This window comes from Trachinotus anak, unplaced genomic scaffold (genome assembly GCF_046630095.1).
Source record: "Trachinotus anak isolate AG129_WGS33_773 ecotype Australia unplaced genomic scaffold, CSIRO_AGI_Tana_v1 ptg000012l, whole genome shotgun sequence".
NCBI classification, from domain to species: domain Eukaryota; kingdom Metazoa; phylum Chordata; class Actinopteri; order Carangiformes; family Carangidae; genus Trachinotus; species Trachinotus anak.
Genome location: NW_027273863.1, coordinates 17,908,739 through 17,932,916, shown reverse-complemented (window position 1 = coordinate 17,932,916; position 24,178 = coordinate 17,908,739). Strand labels below are relative to the sequence as shown.

General features: G+C 39.3%; 1 protein-coding gene across 5 annotated transcripts in view; it reads left to right on the top strand.

Moving 5' to 3' along the window:
- pde1cb (phosphodiesterase 1C, calmodulin-dependent b) overlaps nt 1–23,909 on the top strand; it is a 93,696-nt gene extending 69,787 nt beyond the window's left edge. For 4 of the 5 annotated variants that reach the window (XM_071490811.1, XM_071490813.1, XM_071490812.1 and 1 more), the window contains 14 exons: nt 1,234–1,416; nt 3,000–3,066; nt 3,654–3,770; nt 4,263–4,403; nt 6,509–6,609; nt 7,524–7,652; nt 8,133–8,234; nt 11,279–11,399; nt 13,400–13,481; nt 13,843–13,963; nt 17,872–18,047; nt 19,376–19,609; nt 20,043–20,105; nt 20,420–23,909. In XM_071490811.1, the coding sequence (XP_071346912.1) occupies nt 1,234–1,416; nt 3,000–3,066; nt 3,654–3,770; nt 4,263–4,403; nt 6,509–6,609; nt 7,524–7,652; nt 8,133–8,234; nt 11,279–11,399; nt 13,400–13,481; nt 13,843–13,963; nt 17,872–18,047; nt 19,376–19,609; nt 20,043–20,105; nt 20,420–20,439 (1,657 nt within the window). In that variant the 3' untranslated portion in view covers nt 20,440–23,909. The remainder of the gene's footprint in view (nt 1–1,233; nt 1,417–2,999; nt 3,067–3,653; nt 3,771–4,262; nt 4,404–6,508; nt 6,610–7,523; nt 7,653–8,132; nt 8,235–11,278; nt 11,400–13,399; nt 13,482–13,842; nt 13,964–17,871; nt 18,048–19,375; nt 19,610–20,042; nt 20,106–20,419) is intronic. The other variant, XM_071490810.1, reaches the window with a different exon arrangement.
- Nucleotides 23,910–24,178: the final 269 nt, after the last annotated feature.

Genomic DNA, 24,178 nt, shown 5'->3' with positions numbered 1-24,178 from the left:
ACAAGTATTGACAAGCTTCATTTATTGAGAACAATGGCACTGCACTGATGAAGGCCAGCCTTTGGAAAACTGATGATTATCATTAGTATGGCAATTGATCTGTTTTGTAATTCTTAGTTTCATTCTAACCATTTAGTCTTTCTGCTTTGCTACTATGAATGATATACTCTGTATTTGCATTTACACAAATACTTCTTTACTTACTTACAGCTACTTATTACTTCACTATACATACTGTTTTTTAAAGTTTTAATTACTACTTACTAAAGATTTTACTGACAAAATGTATGAACATTTTATAAAATATAATGCATTATTATAACTAAACTTCACCAACATTTAAGTACTGCTTAAATGTTAATGCATCAATAACAATGGTCCATATATAGGCCTATATAATATATAATAATATAACACTGACAGGATGCCTTTGGAATGTGAGTATTTACTTTTGATACTTCTTTAAAGCTTCTGTACCTTTATGTAAGAACCACTGTGAATGCAAGACTTTTACAACAGCTTCTCATTCCTAAATCACAAAATTATAAAACAAGTAGATTTTTTTGGTGTATTCCAAAATGAAAAGGTTTTTTTATTCAAACTTCTTGTTTTAGGTCAAGGAAAGATCATTATTGTGCCTTAAAGTTTGGTTAAGGTTAGAGAATATACCACATCATTGTTTTCAATAGTGAAATGCAGGTCCAAGATCTGCGATATGAACAGGCTTATGGAATTATGTAAGCCTCTCGTCATCTAGTTCCGGCCAGATTAGGGTCAGCGATGGCATGACCACTGCAGGATGGAGGATGATGAACTACCCAGTACAGAATCCATGTAGCACCATGATTATCAATGTGCTGTGAATGCTTTCTGTTTGCCATAAGATCATGTATTCAGTTCAGAGGGTGGAGACCAACAGGCTTTGCTCCTGATCCCCTGTACACCATGTCAACACAACAGGGTAGCTGTGGAGAATTATGTTGCACAATTGGATTTGAATTCTGCATCATGGTGTTTCAAGAGGCCTGGGATGTTTTGATGTTGCGTAAGAGACGATATTATTTGATGGACAGCGCTGGGATTTGAGTTTGATCCGCTGAAAAAGTAAACCTGCGATAAATGATAAATGTTTTAGTAAGCCTTTAGTCTCTGCAGCTGTTTGTTTTTCCTTTCTTTGTTTCTTTTTCTCTTGGTTTCTGTCCTCCTCAATCCCCCTCCTCTCCCTTGTTTCAGACGTTTGGTGGACACAGAGGATGAGCTCAGCGACATTCAGTCAGAGTCGGTGCCGTCAGAGGTGCGGGACTGGCTGGCCTCCACCTTCACCCGCCAGATGGGCCTGATGCTGCGGCGCAATGAAGAAAAACCTCGCTTCCGCAGCATTGTCCACGCCGTTCAGGCTGGCATATTTGTTGAGAGGTACACGTGTGCGTGCGATGCACAAGAACACAACCACAATTACACACAAGCACACAGCCACTAATCTTTAAACAGTTCATATGGAGCATGCCCTTTATCTTTCCTCACCTGAGGTTACTGATCTATTATCGGTCAACCCAAACCAGCGAAGCCTGGAGCAACTTACAGCAATTGTATCAACATCTTTAGCCTTGCATAAGGAATTGACATCTACACTGCTGTTGTGGGTTTCGGTGCTTTGCACACACAATTTCATTACTGACCTTTTACAAAGCAAAGTGTATTTTTCTTCTTTTGGCTTTGAGTTCATTTCAGTTTGATATGAAAAATATGAAAATTTAAATGAAGGGACTTGAAACTTTAGGTCATCCATCACACTGAACATTATATCTGTGTTAATCTTTGTCTAGATTAAATATTAGTCAATAACAAAAAAATATATAATTTTAAATTATGGACAGTAAGCCTTTACGCAGCTCAACATAATGTGTGCATGATTATTATGAATGGTAATGCATACAACTAAAAATGGGTAAATGAGATAAAGGTGAGAGAGGTAAAGCAGCTGCCATATCCATTATTCCAATATATACATTATACCGTACAAATTATCCATTTTAGCAATGCAAAAATTCAAGGTTATTGTTGATAGGTAATGTAGTGCATACTTCTCAAATCTGTCTGAACCTGTGTGTGTACTGAAATAAATGAAGACTAGTGGCAGCCTCAGAAATGGGAAAATAATTTAAGATTTAAAGCCCACCAGCTTGGTTTGAAAAATGCCACACACCTTTTGAAATTTCAAACTGTTGTAAATATGTGTGCATCCTCTGCACAGTGACACACTCACCTGAGTTGACCATACATCATCACGACCTGGGCAAGCCTGGCTAAGCACAATCATTCAGAGAGTCAACAAAAACAGCTCACTCTCCAAAGGCAGTGCTTTATCACACACTAACATGCAACATGCATTTGTTGAAATCAGTAGGCCTCAAGTATTGTCAGATATAATCTTTCTTAATCTGCTTCTACAGAGGGCAGACAGTTTTCTCAGACATTCACAATGGAGACAGATTGGAAACGAGAAAGAAACAGAGTGAACGTGAAAAGGTGGAACATTTGAAAAATTCTGACAAAGTGGCCAATGTGATATTTGGCTGAAAGAAACTATTTTAAAACAGCACTTTTTTTAGTAACTTATTTTTTGTTGTATTCCACAGAAGCTTTGAGGTGTTTACTAATGCACACCAACTTTGTAACCTTCCAAATTATTCTAAACACCCCACTAAATCTCATGGGCAATTAAAGAGCTTGTTTTGCATTTTGTGATTAAATTAGTCCCTCACTTTTGACAAAGCTTTAAACCTTTACCATGTTAAAGATAAACAGACTTACAGATGCCTTTGCCTTTTCTCAACTTAGCCATTTTAGCAGTTTCATCCTGCGTTGTGTTGATTTGAATGTTCAGAGTGAAACTTAGTGGGGAACCTTCCAGGCTGTGGGTTGGGGCTAGAGTGGTAACCTCTGGTGTTTACACTCAGCGGTGCGCTTCATTTGATGTTTTTATCTCATCCAAACAGGATGTACCGACGCACCTCCAATATGGTGGGACTCAGCTACCCAGCTTCTGTCATATCTGTGCTTAAGGTATTAACATGTGCACACACATCTTAGCAGACGCACACAGATGTGAAATAACAACTTTGTTTTTGTCCCCTGCACTTGTATCATTTTAGATTCATTACGGAAAACGTTTACCCGAGTCACCTTCATTTATTGCAATGTGCTTGCCCTGAGATTTTTTCTCTCTCAGGCTACATACAGATGCCCTAACTTATCAGTGAAGGTTGTTGCAGCCTGAGAGAAATACCTGCAGACACCACTCAGGGCTGAAAATATGTACTGCAAACTTTTCCGGGTAACATTTTTATGTGTAGAATTGAACATCAGTCAAAGACAAGACGGTGAAGCACAGTGTTCTTTGCAGTAAAGATGAAAATACAACATTATCCATCAGAAAGTATCAGGTACAATATCTGCAAGGAAACGGAAAAGGATTTCAAGTTGGGTTAGACTAAAAATATCAAATCAAACCGACATCCTTGGATTTGCAGCACCATCTATCTCAAATAATTTTTGTTTTGCAAGTTTTTCTTTTTATTGACGCAGATGAATACAAGGATTGAATACAAGGAGAAGCATGTCTTTATTAAATTTTTTTCTCCCCCACACAGAACGTCGACAAGTGGTCGTTTGACGTGTTTGCTCTAAATGAGGCCAGCGGGGACCACGCGCTTAAATTCATATTCTATGAGTTGCTCACAAGATACGACCTCATTAGCCGTTTCAAGGTAAAGTCACAAGGACACAACGTACCACCGTCACTGGTAAACTTTTGCTCATGTTATTAATATTAGGAGAAACTGAAAATATTCAGTACACATAAGAATCCTCACCATGTCTGATTTAATGGCAGAGAGCACACTCACTTCTCTCACTCTCTTAAGAGTTATGTTGTTGTGTTTCAACAATGACCATAATATGAGGGTTGGTCATACTTCGTCTCATCTCATACTGGTGAGGCTCATTTTCCACAGCATCTTAAAGCAGAGGACACTTCACTTGAAGGGCCCAGCATCTCAGAGTAAATGACACAGGCAAAAACGCAGACATGGACATGGAATCGTCATCTGCAGTAACTGAAATGAGTCCATGATTTTATGTCAATTTTAGACGCTGAGATAACCATGCACGCATTGAAATCGTCTATGCTCATCATTTAAATCACCAGGTAGCAGTGTTTTTAGCTCATAGACATTTGCTGTTGATGTGTGTGCCATCAGATCCCGATCTCTGCAGTGGTGTCATTCGTGGAAGCCCTGGAAGTGGGATACAGCAAACACAAAAACCCCTACCACAACCTGATGCACGCCGCTGATGTCACACAAACTGTACACTATTTGCTACTCAAGACTGGCATGGTGGTGAGTAATACATGGACACATTAGATGACATGATATCAGCATCTACTGCGCAGAAACCCGCTGAATATGTTGGTTTGGTTCCAAGAAAGAAAGCTCACTGGATTGAAGCTTAGTCTGTGAAATCAAGGGGATTTTATCCACAGGGTATTCAGAACATCTCTGTCAGCTGACGTATGCCAGCCTAATTGCAGCTTTGCTTGACATGCAGCTTCTAAATATGGCTTTTTTTTTCTTGGAGAATTCGTGAACCATTTTTTCATGGGGAAAAAGACAAGAGAAAAATCACCCTTTAATCCCAGTCTTGCTCATGGCAAGTTTGAGAACATCATACCTGTCAGAATGTGACACTTGTTAATGGTCACTGCCTCAGTGTTTGAAGTCAAATATTTTCTGTCTTCTTTATTCTTTTGCTGTTAAATTGCTTCATTTCTATTTTCCATATTTCATGTTGCTTTTCCATCGGGTGACCTATATTTCACTCCTTCCCACTGGAGTGACTTTATGGTATGTCTGATGCTGCATTCATTCCCCCCCAAAAAAACCCTAGCCTCACTGAGTTCAAAGTCCCCAACCAGCCGGCCGCCCCCGCTTCCAGTGTTTTTATTTAATCACCTTAATAAGGTGGCTGCGACAGCTGTCGACATGGTGTGTTTCTTTGGGCAGTGCCTTGTGGAGTAAACCACATTACTGCCAGAACCACAGGCTCCTGGGAGAGCTGCAGAATAGCATCTATCATTTTGCAGGCCCTCCAGACTCCATTAAATCAACAATCAACAGATCATTCATAAAGAAGGCCCATGAGGAAATATACTGAGGGATGGATTGGGCATCTTGCACCCATCACCCCATTCTTAATGAGTCTGCCATCCCCCACTGCTGATTAGTCACCAATATCGACTGGACTTCCTGAGCTAAATCCCCGCTCTGTGTACGTGAGTGCACTCAGATGCATGCACATCTCAAAGGAAAATGCCCACTCACAGGTGTGAGGATGCTGCCTACAGACAGAGCCTAAACATAAACACCCAGAGATAAAAGCAGTCCATATTAAGCACATTCTTTTGACCTTTGATTTCTGTATTTTTAGCTTCAGGGTGGTTATATGTTGTTGGCATGATGAAACAGGTGTTTTTTCGCAATCAGTGTTTTTCTACCAGTTGAAGAAATAATTGGAAAGTTTAAGAAAAAACATTCATATTTGTGTTTTTGCTGAGTTAGATAAACACATGTATATCAATGGGCATTTTCACATTAACACTCTACAACGTACTGTAAACTTCTGTCATTTAATGTGTTGAGCTTATTTAATATGATGTAGTTTTAAGCTAGCCAGGCTGGCTAACTGTTTTAGCTCTGTTTTGCTAAGCCAGCTGGCTGCTGATGTACAGACATGACAGTGGTATTGAAGAAAGCTGCAACTATTTCGTTAATCGTTGTGGTCTTTTTTTTTTTTTTTTGCAAAAATACCAAACATTTCCTGGCTCCAGCTTCTCAGACGTGATGATTTCATGTCTTTCTTTGTCATGTAAACTTGACCTGAAACCATAATGCGATGTGCAGTCCCACCTTGTGACAGTATGAAGTCACAGTAAACTTAAAGAGAGCTAATATTGGGTAACAGACTGAAGAAGAAGGAGGAGGAGTGTTAGTGACAGCTGGTCTTATCAAAAGTTTCCTTTTTTCTTTCCTGACCTTTCCTCTATCTCCTCCCCATTTGTTTCCTTTCATGGATGACGGTAATGTATTCCTCATGCCAAATACTTACCTCTGCATCCTTTATATCACTTTTCTCCTCTACATCTTCACGACATGATGTACCATTCCCTGCATTCCCCCTTTTTTCCATTCACTGGCTTCTCATTTCTCTTCTCTAATTTCTGTCCATTCTTTCATCCTGTGTTCATTACTTTCCCTTCCTTCTCTGCTGTCGATGTCTCTGTCTTTTCCATCTCATTGCCTCCCCTCCTCAACACCCTTCCCTCTTCTACATGCTCCTCTTTTCATCCCTCTCCTCCTCCTTATCTTCACCCTCCCTCTGTTTCCTCACATCCCACCCCTCCCGTCCTCCCCTCCCCTCCCCTCCTCTCCTCTATCTCTGCCTCCAGCACTGGTTGACTGAGCTGGAGATCTTTGCCATGATCTTTGCAGCGGCGGTGCACGACTACGAGCACACAGGGACCACAAACAACTTCCACATTCAGACAAGGTAATGGATCATAAAATCAAAAATGCATGGCACTGACTCACCCGATCAATGTTTTCATTTACAGCAAGGGGGCTTTATATTCACACTGAGATCGCCTGCAGTGCAGTAATAACACTGCAGCAGGACAGGATCCAAATGAACTCCAAACTCTATTCCACTGAAGAGTTAGTTTGTTCTCTGAGACTCAAACGTCCTTGAGATTATCATCGATGAGAACTTGAGTTGAGACAGGGAGAGAGACACATTATGTCATTAAAAAGCTAGTATTTTGTTATGGTTTGGAAAGTTAATGATTTTGTTGACAAACACTCTTCATTCTTTTTATTATTCTTATTTTCATAGTACAAGTTAGAAAGTTGAAGAGTCAGTTTTCTTCAACCTTTCATAAAATGATCCAGATTATTTCCATTTAGAAACATCAATTTGTTAAAATGTGTATTATTGATATTTTCCAAATGTTACAGAGAGGGAAACCTTCCTGATTATCCAGATCTTCATAAACTTTCTACCTTTTTTCTTGTTTTTAATTTTTGGAGTTTTCTCTAAAGAGCCTTCCCTTTTACAGCAGACCTCCTTAAAAATAAAAATAAAAAAGCCAACACAAAGAACATGAATTATTCTCACATTTATCATTTTCATATATTTTTAGCACAGCGCCCTCTACAGTGACCGACAGCTGCTGCACATGCAATCACAGAGCTGCAGTAAAGAGAATGACCCAATAAATCAAACTCAAAAAGGAAAAAGATTTCAGATCTTTGGCATCCCAAAACCTGATAACATTAATAATGAAGTGACACATTGTGCTGATAAATTTAAGAAGACGCAACATGTTTGGGGTTTGTTATTACCCATTATCCTGTTATTCCAATATAAACCAGTGACTTCTCCTTTGTCCTCTCTTTGACTGACAGGTCAGACACAGCAATCCTGTATAATGACCGCTCAGTGTTGGAGAGTCACCATGTCAGCGCAGCCTACCGCCTGCTGCAGGATGACGACGAGATGAACATCCTCTACAACCTCTCCAAGGATGACTGGAGGTCAGAGAGACAGATACTAGAACAGATAGACAGAGCGATGAAAGAGCTGAGTGACAGCAAAGGGATATGAAACTCAGAGCAGGTAGAGACAGATAGAAACCAAGCAGGCCAAGCAGAACATTATCACATCACCCATTCAAAGCACAATGCGAACTTGTGATTAAAAACTGTGCTCGATAGAGTCAAAATCTGAAAAGTTGGATTACCGTCAAGGTCCAACAACTTTGTACTAAATGGAACTGCTGCGTATGATAATACATTAGAGGAGACAGTTGCAATCCCATTTCTCGTGGTATAAGCTGGGACTTGTCAAAGCAGGAATTATAAATAGCTCTCAAAAACTGTGCTGGCTGTCTTCATTTACTTTAGCGACTTCCGAAATGAGTCAGTTTTTATTACCTGCAGGGTTTTACAGTTCATGATACAGCACGTGGCTCACGTTTTCCTCTTCCTTCTTTTCTCTGCTTTGTTTTCATCCAGAGAGCTGCGGGCTCTGGTGGTGGAGATGGTGCTGGCCACAGATATGTCCTGCCATTTCCAGCAGGTTAAGGCCATGAAGAACTTCCTCCAACAACCCGAGGGGTCAGTTGCCTTTTCCCTCACTACTGTTTACTCTCCCTGCCCTCACCCCAGCAATTAAATCTCCATTAACCCTGCAATCAGCTGCTGTTAACTAACCACCTGCTGTTTACATCCCAATTAATCCTGCCCTGAAGGATGTAGTCACAAAGAGGCACAGCGAATAATCATGTTCGATATTGAAACAAACAAGGGATGATTTCTGTTGCTCCGGTGTTGTTAACCCAGCATAAGACACAGTAAAGGATTGAATACTTTGTTGCCAAATAGTATTAAATGCCGTGTATTCTGCAGCACAGGTATACAATAAGGTACTGTATTATTACAGTCTCCCTCAGATACAAACACAGTAATGGTGCAGGTACACCAGATATGGCAGGGTGAATTTTATTTGTACACTGTGCTGAAAAACAGCACCAAAAATATTGCTGGCAGGGTTTTTTTTTTAGCATACTGTTGTTCTGCCACAGCAGAAAACATTAGGCTTCCACACACAATGTAATGTCTCCTTCACCAGCACACACCTCCTCAGCCCCTTTTACTATTCAGCATGCATACAAAGTGGGGCACCCTGAAACAACATCTATAAATATTTCCTAACCTTTCCTCTGAGTATTGGCAAATCGATTATATTTTACTGAGAAAATCAGTAGTCTGGTCAAGTGCAGCCAATATGAGGAGAATCAAAAGGGGTGACGGAGTTGTCACACACCAAACAACTCAGCTGGACCAACCTAAAGCTTTTTGGTATTTATTGAAACATTTTTCCAAGAGGAAGAGGGAGCTACACTTCTTGTATGCTTCACTGAGCTCAGCAGTTGATCATGAGAAAAATAGTTGGCTACTATTTTGATATTAAGTCAAATGCCAGCCTCTTAAATATTCCCAACTTTTCTGTATTACATCACATTAAACTGGGTAACTTCAGGTTTTGGACTTTTGCTTGGACAAAATGAGACATCTAAAAATGTCATCTTGGACATTTTTTTTACCATTTTGTGAGATTTTATAGACTAAATGATTAATTGATTAATTGAGAAAATACATTAAGCAAAAATGAACCCGCTGGCTGCTCACCAGTCTACTGATGGTGAGTTTGTAATGACTTGACACACACACATACACGCACGTACATGTACACATAAATTTGAGATTGCAGTCTGCTGGAAGCTCTAATGCTGAATAGACTCTAATGTGAAGTAATTCAAACCAGTCTGCTCCAGGGCTGCTTAGAGTGCACTTTAAGATCCAATCTGCCACAAATGGAAAAAGGAGGAAATGTGAGCTTCTCACCTCTGTTTAACCTTGTGCTGCGTGCATGTGTTTGTGTGTTTTCATTTGTGTGCCTCTTTTCCATTTTGATGTGTGACTGTTCATTCATGCATCAGTCCATTAAACAGGATATTTTGATATGGTTATCAGGTGATAGCTCAGACACCACTGATGTCTGATGACGGGAGGTGAAGCATCTTCACACTGTGTTCCACTGCAGAAAACTGATTAGCCTCATGGAGGCAGGATGATGAAAGGGGAAAATACCCCCCCAACCCCACCCCAATATTGTGTCAAGGAAAGCAGCAATGATTAGTCGATTAATCAAGTAGTCAATTATGAGAAGTAATTGGCTGATTAAAGTAATTTTTCAGGCAAAAGTGCCAAAAAGCTATTTTCAGTCTCTTAAATATTTCTAGCTTTTCTGTTTAATTTATATTTTATTCTTTCCTTAAAAAGGTTTCTCTGTTTGTGTTCATCTTCTTATGTATGTCTACTATACTACTACTACTGTCTATATTTCTATATATATCTTTATCATGAGCGTTCGTGGACAAATATTTTCACATATTTGTGTCTGTCACAGTTTTACAGTTGAGGGTGTCTGCAGTGAATCCATGCCATTGCAACATTTATGTAGAAATAATCCTAGATGTACAAAATCCTCCTCTCAGTGCTCTTGAGAGTGAAATAAAACAACTTACTTTATTTTAAACTGAACTACACAGAGACTGAAGAATAAAAAATGTGTAACTGCTCAAATACTTGCAGTCTGCATTGTGCTAAAGAAAAGTGTTCCTCTTCTTGGACTTTTTCATGTTTTATTGTGCTCCTCTTACACAAGTTTTTGTCAATTTTTGTGAACTGATTGCTGTAGACACAAACAGCTGTGCCATATTTCTTCCGTTCTGTTCTGTTTTTCTGATCAATCATTCTGTCTTCAGTCCCATGAGAATTTTCTTGGTTCTTTCCCCCACCTGATATTTTCCAATAAGCTTGTTGCAGATTTGTCTTCATGATGTAGCTTTTACGAGGACATTGACTAACCACGCATTGATTAGTGGACCAGAGTTTGATCTTGCCATTAACTCTAAATCATGTCACACCTTGATGAAACACAGGTGATCTTATATTTAAAAATAATTGGATTTGAATTAGATGAATTATATTAAGGGAAGTGATGCATTCAGTTTTTTTCAATTTGTACCTATTAATAAAAACAGAAATATTGTAGTTGCTAGCAATTCATGGGTAACCCTTTTGAGTTCAATAGAAGCAAGAAGATGAATCAGCAAAGATTAAACCACCAATCAGCAACAAGCGGGTGTAAGATTTGACAAAGCCAAGCAATCTCACTTCAGGTAGTTTAATTCTGTTTGACGATTGAGAGCATGCACACACTCGTTTCATTATTACAGTGTATGCAGCATGTCAAAAACTGTGCACTCAAAGTTCCACCATTTGTCCCCCTTTCATCGAATGTGAATGAAACGTGGTGTGTATGTTGAGGAGGTCGTTTAGGATGTCTCTGGTGCCTTTAGTCAGAATTGCTCAAAGGCATCTTGAGTTATGAGCAAATATGAGATAGGACAGGCCCGCTTGCACCAATCAATTTGGCACTTCAGATTTTGTTTAACACTTGCCCCCAGATCATGCACACCAATTTTGGTGTAATTCTGCCTATTTCCAGCAACTTAGAAAAACAACAGAACAAATGAATAATAACCTGTGGTGGACTTCACTTTTAAAAATTGTAAATCTACTCTCCTCTTTAGCATTGACAAGCCCAAAGCTCTGTCCCTACTGCTGCACACAGCAGACATCAGCCACCCGGCCAAAAGCTGGGACCTCCACCATCGCTGGACCACCTCCCTACTAGAGGAGTTCTTCAGACAGGTGAGTGGGTGCATCTGGCAGGTCCCAGAGAAGCGCATGGGTGGCTAGTCCAGTGTGTGCTTCAGTGGTTTGAGGATGTGAGGTTCTGATGCATGTAGAGTTAATATGACATGTTTTTCAGCTGGCCACATACACAGAACTGTAGTATACAGTTGAGTGACAGTTTATTAGGTACTCATAGTTAGAATTAACACAGGGACCCTGCAGCGAATAAAATATTTTTTTCCATCACCATAGAGATTTGTCACTCCTAATATACTATGATGATACTATATACTATGATGCAATTAGTAGTCAATTAGTTAGTTTTTAGTTCGTTTTTTTAGCCTCCATTTATTCACATTTTGGCAAATTTTCACCATTAAAACTATGCCAAAGTTCCTGTTTGTATACAGTACCCATGGACCCATACAGACAGCTATCAATGGATTCCTTTGATTCTGAAGAAAACTTTAAAACGTGATGATTCTCAGGGAAATTCTGTAATTCTGTAGTTATAAGAAGTGTTTTTTTCTGTGATTACTAAGTGAGATTTAGCCCCAGTTGACATCTCAGATAATGATATCCTCAGGAAAGGTACACATTTAATCTTGAAATATGTGTGTTGTGGCTGTATGTTCAGAATTGAGTCACTCTCCAAGAAGGAGTGTGATTATTGCAGCCACGGGGCATCACTGGTTTAACTCCGTGAGTATAAAAACCTCTGGCATGATGAAGTACATTTCAATACAGCCTTTGAAATGACCATGAGGTTGAAACATGAGCTCTGAAAAACACGAGACTTGTTTTGGCAGAGCAGTACAGGTGAAACTGAAAAATGAATGACAGCACCCATCCGTTTAAGTGTTCTGGTAAACCACGCCATTAAGCGAGCATGCCTTTAAGCACCCCAGTCGAGTGAAACACCCAAATAAAACACAGACATCATTAATGCTGTTGACTCAGGACAAGGTCCATTAAGTAGCTGTGAGATGTTCAATTTTATTTTTATTTTTTTCTTTCAGGACTTTTCGACCATACTGGCTTAAAAGTTGAGATTGAAAGTTCATTCTTCACCTTTGAATTAAACCTGAGCTTTTCCTGCTATTTGAAAATATCTGTTCTACTGGACCAGAGGTGGCGTCTCGTAGGAACTATTTTTGCAGGATTTCTTGGGATTGCCAAAAGATGGAACACTAGATCAGAAGTGGCATTGATTTATCTTTTCTCAACATTGCTTTTAGCTCCTCATTTGGTGCAGGTGTTTGGGATCGTATTATTTGTTTTATTAATGTCAATAAAATCCAGACCTTTTCTTCCAATTCAGCCCCATATAAGTCAGGTTTCTTTCACACAGACTAACACCAAGGATAAAGTAATAATGACATTAGAGAATGATTGTTTTAATATAGCTCTTTGGCACAAACCTACCTTCCAAAGTATAATTATATAATCTTTGTCATTTTCAAAAATGATGCCATGACAAGCACCATGGAAAATTAAAATGTAGAACATTACCTCTTTGATAAAACAATGCATTTGGTTATAAATAATAGATGGTGTATTAGTAAATGTGAGCAAGAAGGACAGACGTTCATCTGGTGCCACATTGCTTTCATCTCTTCCATTATTAATCCACATTGTTCTCATTATTAGTGCTATTGTTGTTGTGGCTGCTTTCACAAGGCCTTTGTCTCCCAGGATGTGAATTGCCGATAAATAGCTCCTCCAAAGAACATTGCCTCCCGACTCCACATTTCATCTGTTTGTGACAAACCAGAAGAGAAAATGAAACACATTTGTGGCCCAAAAGCACTTGAGGCGGGAGCCAGACAGATCCAAAGCCTGTTGATAGAAGTGTGAGCATATGGTGGTGGTGTGCACGTGTACAGTGTACAGTGTGTGTTCATTAGTGAGTGCGTGCACAGTGAGCTGAGTGTGTATGCCTGGAGGGTGTGGAACATTTTTCTAAACCCAAAGACTGAGAATGGTTTTGACTGAGGAAGCTGCTGTATTTCCAGGGGGACAAAGAAGCGGAGCTCGGCCTGCCATTCTCTCCGCTCTGCGACCGAAAGTCCACAATGGTGGCGCAGTCCCAGATTGGTGAGTGGCTACTCCACCCTCACATACACGCAGAGCCTGTACAGGATGGCTGTATATGTACATAAGTTCTGCTTGAGTATTTTATTTGAGAAAACTGACATTTCCTTTGTGAAAGTATCTATAGAAAACCCAAGGGTGTACCAGTTTCAGTATTTATATAAATATTGCAAATTAATTATTATTATTATGGTTATTGTGCTTTCCGTAGTAATGGTGGTGTTAAAAAATATAAATGTACCTTATAGAGCTGATAATTCTTTTCTTCCCTGTCTGCATTAAACTCTTCAAATCACTTAAATAAGGAATATGAATATGCATAAAATGACATTATGTTCTGGACTTGCCATATCTTTGTCACCAGGGTTCATAGACTTTATCGTGGTGCCCACATTCACTGTGCTGACAGACATGATGGAGCGTATTGTCACGCCGCTCATTGATGAGGCTTCGCATTCCGGTTTTGCTGGCTTTCGACGCTCAAGGTGAGTCGCAGCACTTCCTCTTTACGCAGACACATCATTTAGCAGTGAAAAGTTTGGACTCTTTATGCCGTTCAGTAGCAGGACACAGCAGATGGAAGTGAGTGACTTTATGTAAATCTGAGTAAGTTTTAATCAACCAGTCTGGTTAATCAAGGATGGAAAATTTACTGCTTTCTACCCTTCACCACTCTGAGTAACTACACGCTCCATGAAGTGATTAAACCTCAACAGCTCCTCTGCAATAACAGCATATCTAATGAAAGTACTGAGAACAGCAGATGAGTCTTCCATGAGTAATCCATTTCTGCGCGTGGAAATGTCTCCACCTTTCATCAGGCAGAGCCACACACCTTGAAATTGGCATTTTAGATATGCTAGTGAAGTTCGCCTCACCATCCCTGATCAAGAATGGGCCTCAGTGCTGGATTGGCATACACAAGAGCCTCTAGAGAAACAAAAGGAGGTGATTTTGTCTCCACGGGCTTAATTAATTGGTTCGATACTTTTCCTGCAGCCACGTACTAAATAAGGTCTGTGCAAGGCTTTGAAAGCATCCAAATAAAGTACATCCTACCTGCTCTTGCATTACTAATGTTTGATCTTCTCAGAGAGAGATGATTTAAAAACTTTGTCAATTGTTTAAAGTTTTTTTTCTCGTAAAGCGAGATGAGTAGAAAATAAAGCAGTATTCAGGGAGTCTGGCTCTGCATCATCCATTGCACCTGCACATCAATACGAGCCTCCCCATTCTCCTCAACAGCAGTCATTAGCATCACTCAGTGGGCCTCCAGTCGAAGTTAACCGAGTGGAAATCTCAGATACTGTTGCCACTTATGCAGTCTCCTTGTCTACGTACACACCTGGGTGCTTACGGATTTTGTTGGAGTGTTTCTTCACAGCATTTATAGCTGCTTTCAGTCATCTGGAAGTGTGTGTGCTCGCTCCGTCTGCCTCTGTTTATCCACCTGTCTTTTCATTTTTCTCCTTTCGAAGTGCCTCTGAATCTGAAAGCTCATGTCTTATTTTATCCAAGCTGGTGGCGTGACTCTACACAGTCCTGCAGTTTTTGAAATACCTCAAAAACTATTGAATGGATTGCCATGAAATTTTGTACAGACGTTCATGGCATTCAGACACAGTCCCCCTTGGTGATTTCCCTCTTCTAGCACGATAAGATATTTGTGGTTTTGAGTGGAACGTCTAGTTATGTTATGTTATGTTATTAGTGGCTGGATTGCCATGAATTTTCATACAAATATTCATGTCCCCCTCATGATGAATTGAAATAAGGTTGGAATAAAGTTGTGCAACTCACAACAGACACATTAGAGAAAGAATAGTCAAATGAGTTTCAATCTGGGTTCAGGACAAAACATAGTACAGAGACGGCTCTCACCAAAGTAACAAATAACGTGCTGATAGCTGCCGATACTGGTTATATCAACATACTCATACTGCTAGATCTCACTGCTGCTTTTGACACAGTCTGTCCTACCTCACATCTAGAAAACAGTTTGTCTCCATCAGCAACCTCAGGTCCCCTATGCCCCCCCCCTCTCCCATGGTGTTCCCCAGGGTTCAGTCCTTGGGCCATTATTATTCATCATTTACATTCCTCTCGGACACATAATTCATCAATATGGTCTCAATTTCCACTGCTATGCTGATGACAGGCAAATCGACAGCCACACCAGGCCCACAGACACTTTGCCACCATCCGACCTGACAGCCTGCTTAAATGGCATCAATGTTTGGATGACCCACAACTACCTCAAACTCAACCAGGATAAATCTGAAGCTATCCTCATTGCTTCCCCAGCCACACTCAAAACTCAAACGCAAAACTCCCCATCCTTATTTGACCATCCCTGGGTTCATTACATCCTCTGAAGTAAGAACTCTTGGTGTAACTCTGGACTCCACCCTCAAGCATACTAAAAATATCACCAAAACAGCCTTCCTCCATCTGAAAAACATCTCCAGACTCCGCCCCTCTCTTTCCCAATCTGCTGCAGACTCTCATCCATGCATTTATTGCATCCCAAATTGACTACTGCAATGCTCTCCTCCTCGCTATACCCACACGTGGATTAAATAGACTTCAGTTTGCCCCACATGGTCCTGGGAGCACATCACCCCCACCCTTTATAAATTACATTGGCTCCCAGTTAAATATCGTATTAATTTTAAAATACTCCTGCTTGTCTTTAAATCTCTCCATGCCTTGGGCCTTCCATACTTATTCAGTCTATAAATCACTACATTCCTCTGATGCCCTTCCACTTCACATTCCCCCTCCAGACTGCACACCACGGGCGACAGGGCCTTTGGTGTAGCTGGCCCTAACCTCTGGAATGCCCTCCTTCAGACTCTCTGCGAGTGCACATCTGTTGCTTCTTTCAAGTCAAAACTTAAAACACATTTATTTAGGCTGGCTTTTCCTTTCCTTTTTTGTGTGATGTTATGAGAATATGTGTGTGTATGTGTATAAGTATGTATGTGTGTGTGTGTGTGTGTGTGTGTGTGTGTGTGTGTGTGTGTGTGTGTGTGTGTGTGTGTGTGTATGTGTATGTATGTGTTTGTGCATGTATGCATATTCATCAGTTTTATTGTCATTCATTCATACATTGTTTTATCTAGTCTGTATTTAATCTTGTTTATGCTTCTGAATGTTTGATTTGCTTTGTAAAGTGTCCTTGGGTGTCTTACAAGCACTTATAAATAAGAATTACTATTATTATTATTATTATTATTATTATATTAAATTATTAAAACTAATGCAAAAGAGGCCAATATCTTCTGACTTTTAGTAGGTTCAAACTCAAGAAACCCTCCGACATTTCTCATATTGCAATTTGATAGTATCTTTTAAACTTGTCAAAATATAAAAAATATTGTATATCCAGCTCAAACTGAGATAACTATTAAATTTTTTTCAAACTTTGGAAATCTCCCTCCACAGCAAATTTCCAAGTCTTACACTGTGGGCAAAATGTAGACAACTGCGGCCCCCATCTTCCATAATTTATGGAGTGTAAACAGGAAGATTTTGGCATGTTGGCACCATTAAATGTATGCATAATTAGCTATAAGCACTTCCTGTGCAATGCACCCATGGATGTACACACAACTACTGCTCACTGGATTACTTTGATACTAAAGAAAACTTAAAAAGGTGATGATTCTTAGGCAAGTTCTGGAGCTCTAAGAAGAGTCTTTTTTCTGTCATCTAAGTGGATTCATGGACTTTTATTTCCATTGGAGAAAATTATATCTTTGTAAAAAAGTCAAAAGAATCTCAAAATATGTGTATTATGCCTGTATGTACAGATTTGATTGAGTTGTGACTCTAAGAAGGAGTGTGATTTTTGATGCAAATTGTGGCAATCAGGCGCTAATGGTTTTCAAGCACCTTAATTGCCACGGATATCCTCAGAGAGTTAAACTCACACTGAATCTAATTATGTCTCAGTGTTGAAAACCTTTGAACAACAAAAGACATTTTTTGACTATTTCCACCGGCTGAGTAGCAGTCACGGTCACAAGTAGACTGAATGGCATGTGTTCATCAAGTGCCATCGTCAGGTCAAAAACATAATTTGTCCATTATTACCAAATACCTGCAAAACCAGTGACGTGTACATCAGTCCTATCTCTAATTTACATTCTCAACATTATCATTCTAACATGCTAGATTAAAATGTTGAACATGGTAAACATTACCTGCTAAACAGCAGCATGTTACTACTGTCTTTGTGAGCATGTTAGCATGGTGGCCTTAGCATTTAGCTCAAAGCTCCAATGTACTTAAGTACAGCCAGCCTCACAGAGCTGCTAGCATGGTTGTAGACTTAGTCTTGTTTAACTCTTAACTCTTAAATTCTCCCCTGTCATTTTGGTCTGTCCAGTCTGAACAGTATTAGCTCAGATGAAGCCAAACGGCACAGCGTGAAGAGCATGGGCTCCGACAGCAGCTCATCAGGACAAAGCTCTCTGCTGACGGTGGACATGAAGAACTTCAAGGCGTTGTGGAATGAAGAGGTTTATCAGAACAGAGAGCGGTGGAAAGCCCAGGCTGCTAAAGGTACTCTCCACACATACAACTTGTAAACCTGGTAAATGGTGGTGATTTAGGGATACATCAAAGTGGTGGTAAAACTGATTTGCCTGAGCAGATCCACTCGAATGTGGAAAATTGGCTCATAAAGCTGCAATGCTCTTAACAGCTGCAATGCTCTTAGCTCACCCAGAGAGGGACTTTGGCTGACCTCTGTTAGTGTGGGATTTTGTGGGTTTACACTGTGAATTCTTCTTTATTTGTTAAGTGAAAACCAATCAGAGATAATAAGTATATTGACAAGCATTAGTTTGTATTTAATATTTATTTGATCAAGTTGGCAACACTTTCTAATAAGGCACCCATTACATGCAGTTTAAAGGTTGTAACTTGACAATGACTTGAATCATTAACTAATGCCTCATAAGCCAGTTGTAATCCATTAACAAGAACAGTGTTTCGGTTGCAAGACTGTGTAAAATCGCTGTGGCTGGTATTTATCCTTATCCAGTGTGACACTTGTTTTATCTTTGTACATAGCTCTTCATTCATCAAGAATACTTTTAATAACAGTTTATTATCATTTACAGTTGAAGAGCTGGTGGCTTATTGTAAGAAGCATTTATTAAGGAATTATTGACATTATTAACTGCAGACTTGGTGGTCTACATGTGAGAAATTGATGTGCATTTAGTTTGTCACCAATATTTATTACCAAATAGAAAGCATAGACATCAGCCAAAGGGATTTTGTCACAGCCTAGAAACCCAGATGTTGTCTTGTTGTCAGTCTATAAAGTGTGCCTTCTTAGAACATGGGAGCAGTAAAGCAGCTATAATCAATATTCTAAAGCTATAATCAATATTTTGCAGCTATAATAAATATATTTATATTAACAATGTTAATATATAACATGACTACATGTATGGGAAAGTGTTGCTTGTAGTGATGAACCCACAGAGAATCAAAAGCTCTAAAAACCTACTGTGCACTACTTGCTCACATATAGAGACTAGCTGGTGAATATTGTGGAGCATTTAGCCGAGCCAGCTATTTCCTTCAGGACTTAAAAGAGCTAAAAGAGAGTGAATACTGAACTAACATCCATAGGTTGGAAAAAAACACAACTTCAAATGAATGCTGTGTCTGCCTGATCTGTAAATAGGCAGCTTTTTGCTAACATGTTAGCTAGATCAACGCTAACACTGATAACATGTTAGTGTTGTGTTTACAACATGTTTCTGCTAAGCCAACAACTCAATTAATGCTGGCTTAATATAACACAAGTAGTTATGAGTTAATGCACATGAACACACAAACACGCTAACCTGCGCTCACACTCCATGTGACCTCAGAGGCGGAGGAGAGAGCTAAAAGGGAAGCAGAGGAGCAAGCCCAGCAGGAAGAGGCTATGGAGCCCCAGGAGGTCCACACAGAATCAGATCACTCGGAACTAAAGGAGGACAAATTGGAGGGGGAGGCGCCCGAGTCAGCAGAGGTCAGCAGACCACCAGATGGTAACACAGGGGAAACAGGACAGGGAGCACAGCCTGGGAGCACCACACACAAGAGTCCTCCACTGCATAACGGTACGTCGCTTTAACTGTGTCGTCTCACAGCATGGCGTGAATCTATTTCTAACCATGTGCTATACATACATCGACATGCAAAGTAATATCCATAACTAACTGATCATTATAACCATGGTGACTGTAATCTATCTTTCTATCATGCTCAACCCTTTTCACATATTCTTTCAATATTGTTAATGGTCTGTACGTCGTTTTGTTTCCCAAAATTTCAGCTGTGATATATTTGGAATTTTCTATTTGGAGTTTCTCCACCAGAATTTCACACAACATTCTATGGGTTTGTGATGACTTGGTCACTGTTATTAAAAACTTAATCACGAGCTAAAAAGAGAGAGCAGGAGTTTCATTGTGCTTGGATAGTGCATGTTTGCTACCATGAACTCTACCTGCATGAGTCTGATGTAAAAACACAACTGCTTTGACTGTTCAGGAGAGTTGTCTGAAGGAGCTGAATCTCCAGAGGGTGAAGAAAACAAGAACAAAAGTGTCGATGGTAAGTTTATTTCTTCAGCTCATGACTATTGACAAAAAATAAGCTGGAGTATCTGTTTCATGACTCTATGAAATAAAGTGTAAACTAATGTTTATCTACTGTCCCAGACATACTACCCTGCCTCAGGAGGAAGAGTCTGTATTTGAACTTCAACAGAGATTTTTAATTACATTATATTTTAGGTTAAAGACAGCTTACTAATCACAGGAAAAAGAATAAGAAAGATATCATAATTTCCCCATGTTAGAATCTTGTTTATGTCTCTTTGTTTATACTTAATCTTTCCCAAATGTTCCTTTTTTGTTTCCCGAAAGCAGAGGTAGCGATGGAATAAGTGAGCTGTGAATTACCACGGCCTCACTGTTGCATCTTTGCATCACTGCTGTCGACCTGAACCTGCTTTTAACACTCGACTGGGAGGACTCACACAGACTCACGTCAGAGGGAAGGCCATTAGTTGGACTGTGTCGCCCTCTACAGGACACCAAGGCACTCACACCTTCCCTTCCATTTTTGTCCTTACGATCAACTGTTTTTACTTTTACCATGTTTATTCTCCAACGCTCTTCTGTGCAGTTTGTGGCTCTACCCATGTGCATTATTCCTCCCTCACTGCTTATTGATAAAGACAATGCAGAAGATTTAATGACCTTCGTCATTGACGATGGTGGGGTTGAGAGGACCCCTTGCAACATTGACACTGAAAACATTGCTTTTCTTTTCTTTTCTTTTCTTTTCTTCTTTTTTAGTTTGCCATTTTTTTTTACTTAATGTATCCACTGACATGTAGCCACCGTACAAGTCCCAGTTTTTCAGCTTTATTTTTCTCTGTCAGCACTTGTTTGTTAGATTTTAGTATCTGGTTTAAAGTTTTTTAGAAACATAAGATTTGTTGCAGTTGTCCTTACAGAAGTGCTTTTTTGGGAAAGGCAGAATAAATGCACATGAAGAGGAACTTTTACAACTGCGACACACTATGTACAGTATGTGAGCATGTGCATAAATTCACAGGCCTGCAACACCACTATTTTACCAACAAGCACTCCTTAAACAAATGCACTCTGTGTAGGAATCGTATGTGTTAGCAGCTCCTGATGAGAGTCTCATAAAAAGCTTTTTTTAACCACCAGTTGTCGCTCATTTTTCCCCCTTAACACGTTTACTTTCTCAGTGCTTTTCCTCAGACATTGTGCAAGTCTGATGCGTTTGTGTTCTTTGCAGCCAGGTTTATATTGTTTTTTGTGTGTCTTTATCCTCTCCACTGTATATAATGAAATTTGTACATGTATGAATCTGAGGAGGAGTAGAAATCTTATGATTCCACAATCCAAAAATTGCTATTTTTTGGATATAATGTAAAATATGGTAGTGGAAAATATACAAAAATTAGAATGCAACCTTTGCATTTCAGACATATCACACACACAAATGCATTCAAGTTTTTGTAATATATGAACTCTTTTTGTTTACCTTTTTTTGTAACATTTGTTTTACATTTGTCCTATATCAATCATGCACTAGATGCGTCTAATACTCTCACCATGTATGTCATTTCTTCATCAAAAGACTTCTTCTCGATGCCTTCTTATGTGTATTGAAGCTGTAGCAAAACATAAAAAAACACTCGCTGAATTAGAGAGAAATTTTACATATGTACGTTATTTTATTTTGCAGTACAGTTAAGTTTCAGCAGCTTCACCTTCTCGGTTGTTGGTGTGATGTTTAATCGACGTGTTTACAGTGTGCTTGTGCACCTATTAGCCAGCTGAATCCATCATGCTTTTGTGACACATCCCAGGCTGTGAGTCCAAACTGTATCTGCTACCTGGTTGTTTGCCAGGTTTTTAAGGCTTCTAATGTTGTGTATAGAAAATGCAAATATTGCTTACTGTGCATATGTAACATATTGAACCCCTGCAATGCTGGTTCAGCTTTTACTATGTACTTAATATGTGTAAGTGGAAGAAAGGAAAACAAGCATTTTGGCAGTATTTGCATAATAATAGGTATGTTTTCCCTATAATTGTGCACTTTTATTTTGTTAAAAGTCCCTAAATTAATTGTGCCATGTTCTTGGCTTATTCTAATTTTATTTTAAAGAATACAGTACATGTTTAATTTTATATAAAACTGTAGGAACAATTAATTATTTTTTAGTCTCTTTGTTTTAATACACACTCCCCATTTTTATATAGAAACAGAAACACTAGTATCGTGCTGGGACATAGCAGTTTGTCATGCAATGCTACTTTCTACCTAAAAAGTACAGTCAGTGGTTAGCAAGCCAGCTGGCTGAATGTGTGCCTATATATGTACTTTCCATTTCACCTGTAGGAAAAACAAATTTTGTGATGTCATTTGAATCTGTGCTGATCCTGGTACAGTCAAACAAACCTATTCATATCTTCCTTCAATATTACACACTAAAGGAGTCTTGTGTAAAAGACTTATTTTAGACACTGTTGGAAAACCTGTTTGTACAGTCAACAGTTTGATGTTGCAGAAGTATAGTATTTATAACGGTATATTTTATGGTCTATTTTGCTCTTTTTCATTTAGAAAAAAAAAATCTATTTTTTAGCTGTTCTGTGCTGTATAGTGTATGTTTTTTTTGTTTTACTGTACCGTTTGTTCCTTTTTTGACTCAGAGGATGGATTGTCAAAAAGTACATCTTCAACATGTAACTGTTTTTTCTTTTTTATTTTGTCTCTCCTCTGTGTATCTGTCTGATATGTTTTACTCCACCAGCTCTGAAGTCAGAACATTTCAAGTGGCTCAAAACTCTTAACTGTAAATTTACAGCGTAACAATCACAGCAAATTACATTTATAAGTAGAACAAAAACTAAACTTATCGCATCCTCTAAATAGCCTGCCTGACCCTTGGTAAAGCAGAAGATATTTTCTGTACCAAGGGACCAACACATGTACAGTCTTGTAGTTTGCTCTCTTTCACTTGCTACTGTGATAGCCTACTGTATGAATATTTAACAGGAATTTATACCGACCATAATCAGAAACATAGCTGTATTTATGATATGTAAGGACTTCTAAACGTGGTGTTTTGTAACAGTTACTATGGAACAGATTCTTTGTTGTTTGTTTAATGCTTTGTTTCCTTGTTTAGTCTGAATCACTCTGTAATGACTGATCTCAAACTGCTCTAGTCACTGAGGTTAGATGGATGTAAAGTGAGAGTGTGTGTGTGTGTGTGTGTGTGTGTGTGTGTGCGTGCGTGCGTGCGTGTGTGCGTGTGTGTGTGTGTGTGTGTGTGTGTGTGTGTGTGTGTGTGTGTAACTGCCGAAAAATACTCAGTGTGCATTTCTGATCTCCTCACTGTGACCTGCCGTGTCGATGAGTGTGATGAGGCGAGTGTGTGTGTGTGTGTGTGTGTGTGTGTGTGTGTGTGTGTGTGTGTGTGTGTGTATGAGAGAGAGAGAGAGAGAGAGAGAGAGAGAGAGAGAGAGGTAAACAAAAAGCAGTGCAGTGGACTGTATAAAGCCGGGTAAACAGTTCTCTCAAACAAATTTTACAATACATTTCAGATAAGCATTTTTCCTCTCTAAACATCCATCCATCCAAATTTCTCTGCAGGGTGGATAAAACAGTAGTGAACCACCTTAGGTTTACCCTCTACTACATCCTTGGTTAGACAGAATGACTAAGAGTGAATGGGCGTGTGCGTATGCATGTATGCGCATGCATGTGTTTGTCACTGTCCCATGCCGGCCAGGCGGCCGTGTGTGCCACCATGCTCTGTGACTGCACAGTCGTATCAATAAATCTGGACTCAAAGGGCTCAGATCATGTCTGCCTGTCATCATTTCTACACCACAGCTCCTTGCATCATGTTAAAGGGGCACCTCACCAATTTTACACATCAGTATTGATCTATTCATCATAAGGGGAACTAATCAGCGTAGTTCAATGAAAAGGAGTTTTTAAACATTTGTAATGTTTTTAAAGATCATTTTGTTGTAAAACATTTCAAAACATTTATATATTTTTTTCTATAATTACATCTTTTCACCAAAACTGAACTGTTTTGCAAATGATTTGTCGGCCCATTTGCA